Genomic DNA, 12,678 nt, shown 5'->3' with positions numbered 1-12,678 from the left:
AGTGGGGAAACCTGAGGCGTTGGATCTCTGGGTCCGGGAGCAAGAGAGTGGGAAGAGACATCAGCAGGCACTGTAGTGGGAGGAGCTGATGGAGCTGACCGTTGACTATGCCCTGGGGCTAGTACGCTCATCACCTCGAAGGCTCCCCTATCAGAAAGGCCAGAGGGCCCCTGCTCCGAAGAGGTAGGAACCCTAGGCCGCACCAACAGGGAAGGCTCCGAGGCCGATGTCGGGGCCGAGCTCACCAGCACCGACGCTCCGAGGGGGAGAACAGGGTCGGACAATGGTCCGATGCCACTCGCCCCCTCGGAGCCGACGAGAGAGATCAGGCGCCCGGATCCGTCCAATGAAGGTATCAAGGAGGAGATCGGAGCAGAAGACGAAGGAGCCGAAGGGGGAGGTATCGGCTCCGAAGCCACAACAGTCACGGCTCCGAGGAGCTCCGGCCCGAACTCTGAGGGAGAGTCGAAGGAGGAAAATTAGGTGGAGTCGTAATAGCTACCGTCTGATGAGACAGGCTAGAGATCATCTGGGCCAATGCCTGAGACTTTAACAGCCTACTTACCACACTCTCAAGGTCGCGATCTGAAAGTCTGGACGACCGAGAAGATCGGCTCCGATGGCTCCGCTCCGAGAGCAGGGGAGATCTCGGAGCCGAATGGATGGACTCCAATGAAGGGGATCTTGACCTCTTCTTAGATGGAGCCAACGGAGCCGAGGACACGTCGGCTCCAGCCAGAGCCGACAGTGAAAGCATGGGCTCAGAGGTATCGACGCCGAGTGGTGCCGAGACCAGAACCTGTGACTCAAAGGGATCGGCTCCAGCCGGAGCCGATCTAGGCACAGACAAGGAGCCAGCAGCCGAAGGCTTAGTACTTGGAGCCGACGGTTTTGCTGGTTTCGAGGGCCTCCCCGACGCAGACTTAGTCGGGGAGCCCTCGGGCTTTAACAAGCCCCTCAGTATAAGTTTGTTCCTGCGCTTCTGCAGGACTCTTCGACTGAATGCATGACATACAGAACAAGAGTCCTGCAGGTGCAGGGATCCCAGGCAGTAAACACAAGAGGTGTGACAGTCTGTCAGAGACATTTTCTGACAGCACGAGCCACACTTCTTAAAGCCTGAGACCTTAGTTTCCTTTGGTTCCTTCGACATAAGTGTCGAGGGTTCACAAAGGTAAGCGAAAAACACACACACACACACTCTGAAAAAAAATATAAAATAACAATAAAAATGTTAATAGGGATACTGACACCCAAACACTCCACAGGATCCCTAAGCAAAATTTAGGAAAGGGGCAGGCTTAAGACCTAACCTAAGAGTGGAGGGGGAGGGATATAAGGGATAAAAAGGGAAGGTATAAAACAGTAATAGAGTTAAAGGTAGTGCTAACTATTGAAAAAAAGGACAACTGGGTGAAAAAATTATCTCAAAAGGGAGACTGAATACTATATGTATAAAGACTTACCAGGAGCCGGTAAAAATACGCACCTCACAAGCGAAAGCGGCAAACGAGATCTGGGGAGTTATCGCCTAGCATCATGGGATATAGGGTTGCCTCAAGCCGGTAAAATAAGCTCTCGAGCTTTAGTAAGTGGCCGAGTCGGAGCAGAGGATCGGCTCCGAACCCATCCAGCAAGAATGAAGGCGAGATTGACAATTTAACATCTTAATTTGTTTCCTCACTCTTCTGAGTGGATCAGCCAAGAAGCCTAAAAAGGCACCATGTGCTAATATCCTGCATATTTTGGGGGAAGAAACCTTAAAGGCAATTCACTCTCTGACTTTACTTGAAGACAATAAAGACAAAACAGAAGCAATAAAACAGAAGTTTAGAAATTACTTTAAGTCTAAAAAGAACTTCCAATTTATGCACTATTTGTTCTTTATAAGGGCATGATGTCCTCAGAGACTAAAGATACATATGTTACTCAGTAAACGAACACAGTCAAAGAATTTGAATTTGGCAAGTTGCATGACTCCCAAACAACAGACAGAACAATCTGTAATACAAGAAATAATGATGAAAGAAAAACATTCTTACGAAAAACAAATCTGACATTATCAAAAGCTGAAGATATATGCAAAGCAAATGCAATTACAACTAAGCTTTTAAAAGAGAGTTAACCGGGGTGTATGATAAAATGCAAGTCAAATAAAAATCAAAAATAAGAAAGTGAGAATGCATTGCAACACAAAAATATATGGTAACAACAAGAGCAAGATAAAAGGCCAGACACATGCAATAGAAGTCTCATGTAGTACATGTGACTATAAGCACAAAAGAAACAGCTGTCCTGTTCTTAATACACTTCACAGTAACTGTGCTAAGAAAAAAGGCATTTTCTCAGATATATATGAAGGAGAAACAGGTGCTTAAAAGAATCCACATGCTGCTGAACAAAAGCATAAACATGAGCTTGTTGCTGGAGCTGCTGAAGAATTCATGCTACGAAGTCTGAAAAGGTATACTAGATACAGAGATAAGTGCAAATCAGACATCTAGAAAGAAATGCAGATAATTAATAAGCAAACTCAGATTAAAACTGAACAGAAGTGCAAACTGCATTACAGTCTGAAGACACTTCTGAAGCACAGGGTTCAAAGAAAGTGAAGACAGAAAAAAAAAACATTGACAAAATATAGTGAGAAGACAAAAATACTGGCAAGATGCACATGAAAAATCAGTGCACAAACATATTACAGTCATAATTCAGGCAATACAATAGTATGAACAATCATTCAAGGGTAGATCAGAATGAGTGTTTACACTAACAAAGTTTAGACCCATAGTATTTTACAACAGCAGGACATTGGTACAGTGAAAATTCATAACAATGTGAACTTGACAAGAGAATCTGGTACAGTGTATCTGGCAAAGTAGACATAATAATACAGGAAAAGACAGAAGACTACTGGCCAAGTAATCATTTTAGAGTAAGATTTTACTATGGTATGGAGCCTCATCAACATTGCTGTCATCTGAACTTCCTGCTGAACTAAAATAAGGGTAATTCCTCGTAAGGACTTACCATTCCAACATCAGAAGTTAAATCAATAACTTGAATATTAGTACTTTAAATAGAAAAAAATGCTCCAGTCCTCAGAATTGCTTTCATGCACTGAACAGACAGCTTTATTGGAATGCCTAACATGAAATCAAAGGTCAAAAGGTGTTCCACAGACAATTACAAGGAGGTGGAACATTGCACAATGAAAAAATAACATAAAAAGGAGAAAAATATCCTGTAAATCATTAAATGATTTTGTGAAACCACTGAAGCAGGCACTGCAAAAATAAAAAGAAAAAATTAATCAGAATACACGAAGGAATGAATCTGCTGAACCTACTGGCTGACAAATTTAGCTCTGACTTTAACCCCTTCCAGAAGCTTAGCTGATTAAATTAGCACCCTGGGCCAGTGCTATGAATCAGTGCTCCACCCCCTCAGCTCTTCAAATTTGGAAGCGCAAAAAAAAAAAAAAAAAAAAAAAAAAAAAATTCATGCTTGTCATGTTTTCTCAACCTGGTGGATTTTTTTTTTGAAAAGGTCACCAAAGTAATGGACGAAAGCAAAACTGTGCACACTACATACCTCAACCTGGCCAAAGCTTCTGACAACATTTTCCACTCAGGAATAATAAAAAAAGCTAAATAAACTAGAAATAAATCCCTATGTGACCCGCTGGACTGCCAACTGGCTCATAGATTGGAAGCAGGATGTCAAAATGGGGAAGTTACCTCCACAAAGAGACTAGTCACCAGTGGAATCCTCAGGGTTCTGTGCTGGGACCTCTCCTGTTTGGCATCTACATTTCTGAAGTAAAAGCCAATACCCCAAAGGGCTCTTAGTGACTAAGTTTGCAGATGACTGCAAGTTAAGAGCAGTCACCGAATCCCCAAATGACGTAGCCACCCTGCAGGAAGGTTTATCCTAAATAAATAACTTACCAAAATCATGGACTGAAACTAAATGCCAAAAAATGCATAACTGTATCCTTTCGGAAGTCATACCCTAGAGAAATAACACATTGAAAATGTGCCCCTATGATCTGACTCAGTTATTCGGGATTGGGAACTTATGTGGACAGTGACCTAACTTTTGACCAACATGTGTCCGATGTTTTAAGAAAGTTCTTCTAAACTATAAAGAAATGGAATATGTCTAGCTCTAGGGATGCCACTGTCCCCCCTTTACTCAGCCCTTTTCAGGCCAATCATTGAATATAATGCCCCCTTTGGCATGTATGCTCCCAGATGCATGCAACAAGTGAAACATCCACAGAGATACCTAACTAAAAGGATACAAAGCCTGAACAACATTGTCCTACATGGATTGACTGTCATTATACTCTGTATCCTACAGACTGCTAAAAGGTGACCTGTGTCTGGAATACAAAGCATCCTCCGATCCAGAACTGGTGTTTACTGCAAACCAGCATGTCATATGGCATAAGAAATGTTTGGTCTAGGGATCTAAACCGCTTCTGCAACATCAACAAAAGGGTAAATCTCAAAGAAGATACTAGTGCCCTGGAACAGACTACTCATCCACATAAAATAAAGTTTGTCCATGTCCGTGTTCAAGCGCAACTTGGATGTATGAATGGGAAACAGAAAATTTAGCCCAGGTCTGCATCCTATACAACTAATGGACAGAGGCAGCTCCTAAATGCTTTATCCCCTCAAATGATCTATCATATGATTCCACTTATTTTCCTTAAGGATAATATATAACTATCAAGCATGGGATGGGTAAGGCCAATCTCTAACCAAATGGAATAGGTTAATTTGAGCACAAAAAAAGGGAAGTTGGCTAGGTTTAAAATTTCCCACAAGAGCAGCTACCTAGTACTTACCTATGATCCTATAAGGTTAAAAGTAGTGACAAATCACTTTAAATATGAATATATAGTATTTTAGATTAGACATGTGATAGGTAACTGCCTTATGCTTGTTTAGCTGGCAAAAACATCTACTGAGATATCAGCTATGTTTCTAATCTGGTTTCATGACATACCTAATGATATAGGGTTATTCTTCGTCTCCAGCACTCTCTCCCCATAAGATTCTGCCAGCTTTTTCAGTTCACTTGCAAGGTATGAGTGCAGTTCCTAAAGATTAAAAAGCAAACCTAGTTAAAAGATTACTTTATTGAATATCCATTCTATAAGCTCTAATTACAGCTGATGTCAGAACAAGGCAGGCAAGTTTTATAACAGCATAGACTAATGACTTTCTACATATCTGACAGCTAACCACCCAGGTTTTTTCCTCACCTCCTGATGAAAGCAGTGTTAGAAACTGCCACAAACTGACTAGATTCACCTTTGAAGTGTATAACTATCAACAAAATGAGCACCCTTTGGTAGTTCTTTAATACTTGCTAAAGGCTAAATGGTGAGAAAGTGGATCACATGCAGCTCCTGAAAATGTAGTACATTGATTGAGTCAGAAAAGAAGCTACAAACATAAATACATTAGCATTTTATGCAACTCAACAAATCATATTCCCATATCCTGCAACTAAATCTTAATGCAGTACAACTGGAAAACAGTATGCAGACAGCTCCTGCACCTGAGGGATTGGAATCATTAGTGGCAAATGTAAAACAAAAGTGAAAACTGGAGAAAAAATATCTTAAGTACATTGAGATTTACAATTCATCATAAACATCCAACACTGTCTGTTTAAACTGTCAACAGTGCACTTTTGCAGGATGAGGTGGGGCAGTACTGCTTATAAAGCTTCTTTTGAGCTGCTGACAACTGCAAATCTTGATACATTTCTTAATATGTTATCCTCTTCTGACTCTGAAAAAGTCAAACCTTCTGTAAGAAAATCAGAGAGGAATTATTATTTGGTGAGACATCACAATAACTTCATAATTTTAGGTGGGTTTATGTCTACTCCAATTAACTGTTGAAGCAATTTAACTCACAGCCTCAACCGCAACTACTACAAACTCAGGATCACGTTCCAGCTTATTAGTGACATCAACCATCAGAGAGTGAGGTTCAAAAGCAAAATAATGTACATCTGCAGGAGTCACTGACTGCAAGAAGCAATGGAATCCCTTAAGATGACCACTTGGAACTCTTCAGGGACCAAAAACAGAATTAAAACTCTGAGAGCAAGAAGTAACTAAAGGCACTGACAGTGACAACAGACGCAAGCAAGAACAATCTACATGATATCCATATAACAAGTACTAAGTGACTCACAACAGTTTTCTGTAGGATTACTCATAGCTGTTCAGTGCAATCTTAGCAGACACTCTGACATAATTATAACTAGTTTATCTTTAAAATGAGTGTCTATATTCGAAAGGAAATCAGAAGTCTTCAAATCACTGAACAAAAGATTTAATTTACTAAGAACAAAGTACTACAGCAGTTGCAAAGCTAGTGCACATATCTTTACCATATGCTGGCTGAAAAGTTCCAAAAGACAACTACCGTTTCATGGACCTCTGCACAAGAGACCTAACTGAAGGCTTACTATACTCTGATCTGCCAGAGTTTATGTATTGGCTAGCAGCTACTGATACCAAATGTAAACAACACAGTAAAAGTTTGTCTAATCTCATACCTGCAATACAGAATCAAGAAGGTGAAACAACTCTAAGTGAATGAGACTAAAACTACAAAGCCAGTAGTAACTTAATCACTAAATCTATCTGCCCTAGGATGCTGCTTACATAGAAGCAGTCCTGGGGAGTGTCACTCTGACATCTCTCTTTGGTCTTTCCTTCCAGTGGCCTAGTTTCACTAAATTGCTTTGGTGGGAGACAAAAATTAATAAAACACACTGGACAGCTACAGTCTCCCTTTTTCATGGCAGCACCCCATGTACCCCTTCTTGAAAGGAGACTGCCAACCCATCAGTCAAACAGTTAAGTAACATTTCAGGAGTTCTTTTTCCCATACCACTAAAGTCTAAATTAAACACTCTGCATGCCTGCCTTTTTCAGAGATCTCAGCATGTAACATTAAACAAAATTCTAGATGAACACTATACAGGAATGCAATAATTAACAGTGAACTGCCAAAAATCACAACTACCAAAACATTATAATCTTGCACCAGTCTTATTTAGTCTGTGGGAAATCTAGATGGAATCAAAAATAAGAAATAGGTACATTTTGGAGAAGTATTTAGGAGGACCCCACTGAACGTAACAAAAGATACTGAATATAAGAATTAAAAGAAAAGTTCAGTTGTGTACACTTACCATAAATGTAGATGTTCGAGTGTATTCACTGTTGCAGTCATCACCTGTGGGTTATCCCTGCTGTGGTAGCCCTTGGCCGGCCCGAATACTAGAGTCAATGTTTTTGTGCGCCGGCTGCTGTTGCCTGTAATCTGACGTCAGGTTGTCAGTACTATAAAGCAAGCCAGCTGACGTCATTACATCAGTTTTTCTTGCCTTAACCCATCAGAAGCACAAGGGAAAAAAGAGAGAAGTGGCCCTGGTGGCTAAGAGCCACCCTGGGAAGCATGTGCCCCCTAGGGGAAGATGAGAAAAAGGGGGGTGGAGGGAGGGAAACCAAGACTGCAACAGTGAATACACTCGAACATCTACATTTATGGTAAGTGTACACAACCGTACTATGTTCTTTGTGTTTCACTGTTGCAGTCATCACCTGTGGGAGGATTCCCAAAGCTGAGGTAAAGGGTGGAAGGAAGGATAGAGTCCTAGGTATGGGTCAGGAGGCCCTGCAGAATTGCAGAGGCAAACCCTACCCTACAGATGTCCAGGTGGCCGCTTCCAATATGTCCCTGGTAGGTACTCCTCTGAGAAAGGCAGTGGAAGTGGAGGCTGCCCTAGTGGAGTGGGTACAGATTGACCTAGGGATGCGTTTCCCATGTAGTCTGTAGCAGAAATGGCTATAGTGTGAAATCCATTTGGAAATGGTTTGTTTGGATATAGGCTTCCCCTCCGCCCCTGGGGCAAAGCTTACAAGAAGCTGGTCAGTTTTTCTGAATGGCTTAGTGCAGTCCAGATAGTATCCGAGTTGTCTGTGCACATCTAGTGAGTGTAGAATTCTTTCCCCCTTATTTTGGGGGTGGGAAGGTGTATTGCCTGGTTACGGGTCACATCAGATACCACCTTTGGCATAAAGGAGGGATTAGTCCTCAGGGAGACTCTGTCTGCATGGAAAATTATGAAGGGCTTGACTGCCATGACAGCTTGAAGTTCTGAGACCCTTCTGACAGAGGTGATAGCTAGTAGGAAGGCAGTCTTCTAGGAGAGGCATTTCAATTCTGTTGAAGCGGCAGGTTTAAAAGGAGGTAAGGTTAGTTTCTCTAACACACAATTCAGGTCCCAGGGTGGAGTAGGAGGTCTTCTGGGAGGCCTGATATTAGAAGCCCCTCTGAGGAACTGCTTAACCAATGGATGAGAGAAGAGGGGTGGGTCTGAATCATAATGGGCAGAGATGGCCGAGGCATGGATTTTAATAGAGGAGAAAGAGAGGCCACTATTGAGAAACTCTGCTAAGTAATCCAAGATAAGGGGGATGGAAGGTTGGGAGGTACTGGCCCCTTATGATTGCTTCCAGGAGCAGAATCTTTTCCATTTTTCTGCATAAGATTTTCTTGTGCTGGGCCTTCTGGCCTCTGTGATGATGTCCAGGGCCTGTTTGCTTAACAGTGACTTCTTGCTAGTTTTTAGTGTATGAGCCATGCTGAAAGTTTGAGAGTCTGTAGGTCTGGGTGCAGTACCTTCTCCCTCTCCTGGGTCAGGAGGTCTGGCATTAGGGGAAGCAGCTTGGGGGGCTGTAGGGTCAGACTGTGTAGTAAGGGGTACCAATGTTGTCTGGGCCAATCTGGAGTGATGAGGATGGCCTTTGGTCTCTCTTCTCTTACTTTGATCAGAACCTTGAAAAGAAGGGGCAGAGGAGGGTATGAATACACAAAGAGGGCGCTCCAGGGGAAGGTCAAGGCATCCACCTTCCATGCTAGGAAGTGACACTCCCTGGTGCAAAACTTGTGCAGCTGGTGGTTGAGGTGCGAGACAAAGAGGTCCACCTCTGGGGTCCCCCACTCCTGGGTGACTTGCATCAAGATTTCTCTGTGGAGCTACCATTCGTGGCGGTCCAGTAAGTTTCTGCTTAGGTGGTCTGCCAGCGTGTTGTTGATCCCTGGCAAGTACTGGGCAATTAGGTGTAATCCCATGGAGGTGGCCGTAAGCCACAGACTCATAGCTAGCCTGCACAGGGGGTAAGACTGGGTGCCCCCCTTGCTTGTTGATGTAGCACATTACTGTGGTGTTGTCTGTTTTTATAAGGAGGATCCCTGCCCTGAGATGGGGTTGGAAGGAAGCCAGAGCGTTTTGCACTGCCATCATTTCTTTCTGGATGATGTGCAAGTGGAGTTGCTGGGCATTCCAAAGGCCTTGGGTACTGCCTGCTAGGTGAGCGCCCCAAGCTATGTCTGAGGTGTCCGTGGTGATTGTCTGGCCGGAAGGGCGAAGGATGAATAGAAGACCCTTGTTCATGGTACAGGCCTCTGCCCACTAGAGAAATTTGTTCCTTATGCAGGGGATCAGTGGGATGGTGGTCTGTAGGGACTGACAATGCTGACACCAATCAGTGGGATGGTGGTCTGTAGGGACTGACAATGCTGACACCAAAGGTTAAGTACCACTGAATCTTTCAAATGTAAAGCCTGGCGAGAGGGATGAGGAGGATGCAAGATGCCATGTATCCCAGGACTTGCAGGAATTTCCTCGCAGTGAGGCGACTACTGGAAGCCAGCTGGGTGAAGCAGAGAGGCGGGAAACTCTGCTTTTCTGGGGATAGGAAGGCTATCAGGGTTGCTGTGTCTAGCACAGCTCCCAGGAAAACAATTTTTCTGGTGGGGTTTTGCTTTGATTTTTTTCTCGTTGATGGTGAACCCTAGAGAACTTAGAAGTCTTTTGACAAAGAGAAGGTCCTGCAGCAAATTTTCTTTGCTGTTCGCCTGAATGAGGCAGTCCGTCCAGGTAAGGGTAAATCTGTATATTTCTCTGTCTACAAAAAGCTCAAGCCGGGGCCAAGCATTTGGTGAACACTCTGGGAGTAGTAGATAAGCCAAAGGGCAGTCCAAAGAACTGAAAGTGCTGATTGCCTGCTCTGAAGCGCAGGAATTTTCTGCACGATTCCCTGATGGAATGTGGAGGTAGGAATCTGTTAGGTCTAGTGTCAAAAGCCAGGCATTTTGAGTGAGCATAGCCAGTAGCTGCTGCAAGGTTAGCATTTTGAATCTGGGGACCACCAAGGAGGTGTTCAGTTTGGACAGATCCAGGATAGGGCGCCAAGTGCCGTCTTTTCTGGGAACAAGGAATAGTCTGGAGTAAAAACCTTTTCCTGTTTGATCTGGAGGGACAGATTCTACTGCCCCCTGGGATATTGGGGTTTTTACCTGTTTTAATGCCTCTGCCCACTGGTTTGGGGGGAGGTCTGGGTACCCTCCTGGAATTGGGAGTTTGCTGAAGTAGCATCTGTATCCCTGAGAAATTATTTTTAATACCCATTACTCCTTGGTTATAGAGACCCAATTGTCCTTGAAGAGGGTGAGCCTTCCTCCTAGTTTTAGATGAGTGAAAGGAGGGCAGAGGGGGGAGGGAGAGTCACTGCGAGTGCTTGCCACAGAAGCTTGGCTTAGAACTCCCTGCCTTGGAGGCTGAAATAGTCCACTGTTTATGTCTTTGCTGGCCCTGGGATGGAGGCCTGGCTGTCCTGTCTCTGCGGGGCTTACTTTGGCCCTGTCTGCTGGGAGCAGGAAAGGCCCAGTGTTTAGAGGGGATGTTCCTGCTGAATCTGGGTGGTTGAACTTAAAAGAAATCTTTTACTGTTTGCATAGATTTTGCTTTGTCTTCCATCTTTTTAAGCACCTCTTCTGCTTTTTCCCCAAATAGGTGTTCCTTATCTAGGGGTGCATCAATAAGTTTAGACTCGACGTGATCAGGGAGAGGTAGTTCCTTCAGCCATGCATGTCTTTTAATAACAGATCCTGTCACTGCCGCCCTGCTAAAGGCTTCCAGGGCGTAATTTCCACATTGTAAAGAGTGCTTGGCCACTTGACAAGCAGTGTAGTAATTCTGCCAGCTCTTTTGAGTTGGCACCGTCAGGGAAGGAAGCAATCTTCTGCTTTAATTGTTCCAAAGTGTGTTGTTGATATTTTAACATATGGAACTGACAATTGAGTGCTCGGATAGCTAAGGTTGCAGAGGTGTATACTTTCTTACCCCATCTGTCCAGAGCTCTTGAGTCTTTATCAGAAGGAAGAGGATTCTTGGCAGAACTTGTGTTAGCTCCTTTGGGTCCCTGTGTAATGACATCAGGGTCTGCAGCAGGGTTCCTGTACAGGTATTTGTGAGAATCTGGTACTCTGTGGTACCTGTCAGGTTTAGCTGGGGCAGGAGTTGGGGCATCATGGGCTAAACTGGATTCAAAGAAAATAACATCCACCACTTCTAGAAAAGGTGGGATGGCCAGGTGTCTGTGCTGGGGCAGGTCCAGAAACTCTCTAAGTCATTTCATTGACTGTGGGTAGTCCTGAGATTCCCACTGAAAATGCTCCCTGAGGGAGTGAAGGGTTTCCCTGAAGGAGAGGTCCTCTGGAGGGGAGGCAGAGGGGATGGATTCCTCTGCATCTGAATTTTCATAATCAGTCAAGGGCTGCTGTTCCTCTTCAAAGATAGAATATTCAGAATCCTCAGACTCCTGGTCTGTCAATTTCTGGAGCAGGAACCCTTTTCCTTTTAGGAGTGGGGGGCTTGAGTTCCTCGGATAAGGGAGATCAGCTCCTCTGCCATTTTAAGAATTTGAGCTTGGGGTGGGGGAGCAGTAACAAGATGGTAGCTAGAAGCCAATTTCCTAGGAGTGGCCTGGCTTCGAGGGCTAAGAGAATCCATCGGTCTCTGAGGAATGGTAGTCGGAAGAGTAGACATTTTTTTGTCTAGAATCAGTAGTGCGAACGGCCTCCTCTGAAGCCGGTGCCTGCATTGCGGCTCCTGACCCAACTCAGGGAGAGACAGCCAAAGGCTCGGAAGATGAATTGGATTTCTGAGGCATACCGGACTCCGAAAGGGTCTTGGCTGAGGCCTGCATAGAAAGCGAATCAGACATCAGGGGCTGTGAAAGCACCTCACTGAATTCCGGAGAACTGACTACTTGCTTAGCGGTAACGCCGTTGAAAGGCTTAGCCTTGTGTGGCCTTGTCTCTATCTTAACATTTTTTCGGAATGTCGGCGGAAGGTTGGCTAACAGACGCCATATCAGAATTCGAAGACAGAATATGAAAATAATTGTCTACAAAAAGAGCTTTACGGCAAATCGTTCTCGCATTAAATAGGGCACAGAACCGGCAATGAGGGACGTCGTGGTCTGGGCCTAAACAAGTGATGCAGTAAGAATGAAAGTCTCAGTGTGAGATCTGCTTTCCACAGGTAAGACAATTATTAACTTTTTCGAACATTGGTTAGAGCAAGAAAAAAGGGTCCCCAATGGGATACTTAGCTTTAGACGTTTTCAGCTGAAATTCGACTTCTGGCGACTGACTGGCACTCATGCGAACTGCTTCTGCTACGGGCTCTATGGCAAGAAAGACTGATGTAATGACATCGGCTGCCTTGCCTTACAGTACTGACGACCTGACGTCAGACTACAGGCGACAGCAGCCGACGCACAAA

The 12,678-nt window shown here is 44.2% G+C and overlaps 1 protein-coding gene across 6 annotated transcripts in view; it reads right to left on the bottom strand.

Annotated features, from left to right (window-relative positions):
* SEPSECS (Sep (O-phosphoserine) tRNA:Sec (selenocysteine) tRNA synthase) overlaps positions 1–12,678 on the bottom strand; it is a 1,234,889-nt gene that overhangs the window by 102,393 nt on the left and 1,119,818 nt on the right. For all 6 annotated transcript variants that reach the window (XM_044062171.1, XM_044062175.1, XM_044062174.1 and 3 more), the window contains one exon: positions 5,020–5,113. In XM_044062171.1, coding sequence (XP_043918106.1) covers positions 5,020–5,113 — 94 coding nt within the window. The remainder of the gene's footprint in view (positions 1–5,019; positions 5,114–12,678) is intronic.

Source organism: Protopterus annectens, chromosome 2.part1 (genome assembly GCF_019279795.1).
Source record: "Protopterus annectens isolate FY-2018-M chromosome 2.part1, PAN1.0, whole genome shotgun sequence".
NCBI lineage: Eukaryota > Metazoa > Chordata > Ceratodontiformes > Protopteridae > Protopterus > Protopterus annectens.
The sequence above is the reverse complement of the archived record's forward strand: the minus strand, read 5'-3'. Positions and strand labels throughout refer to the sequence as shown.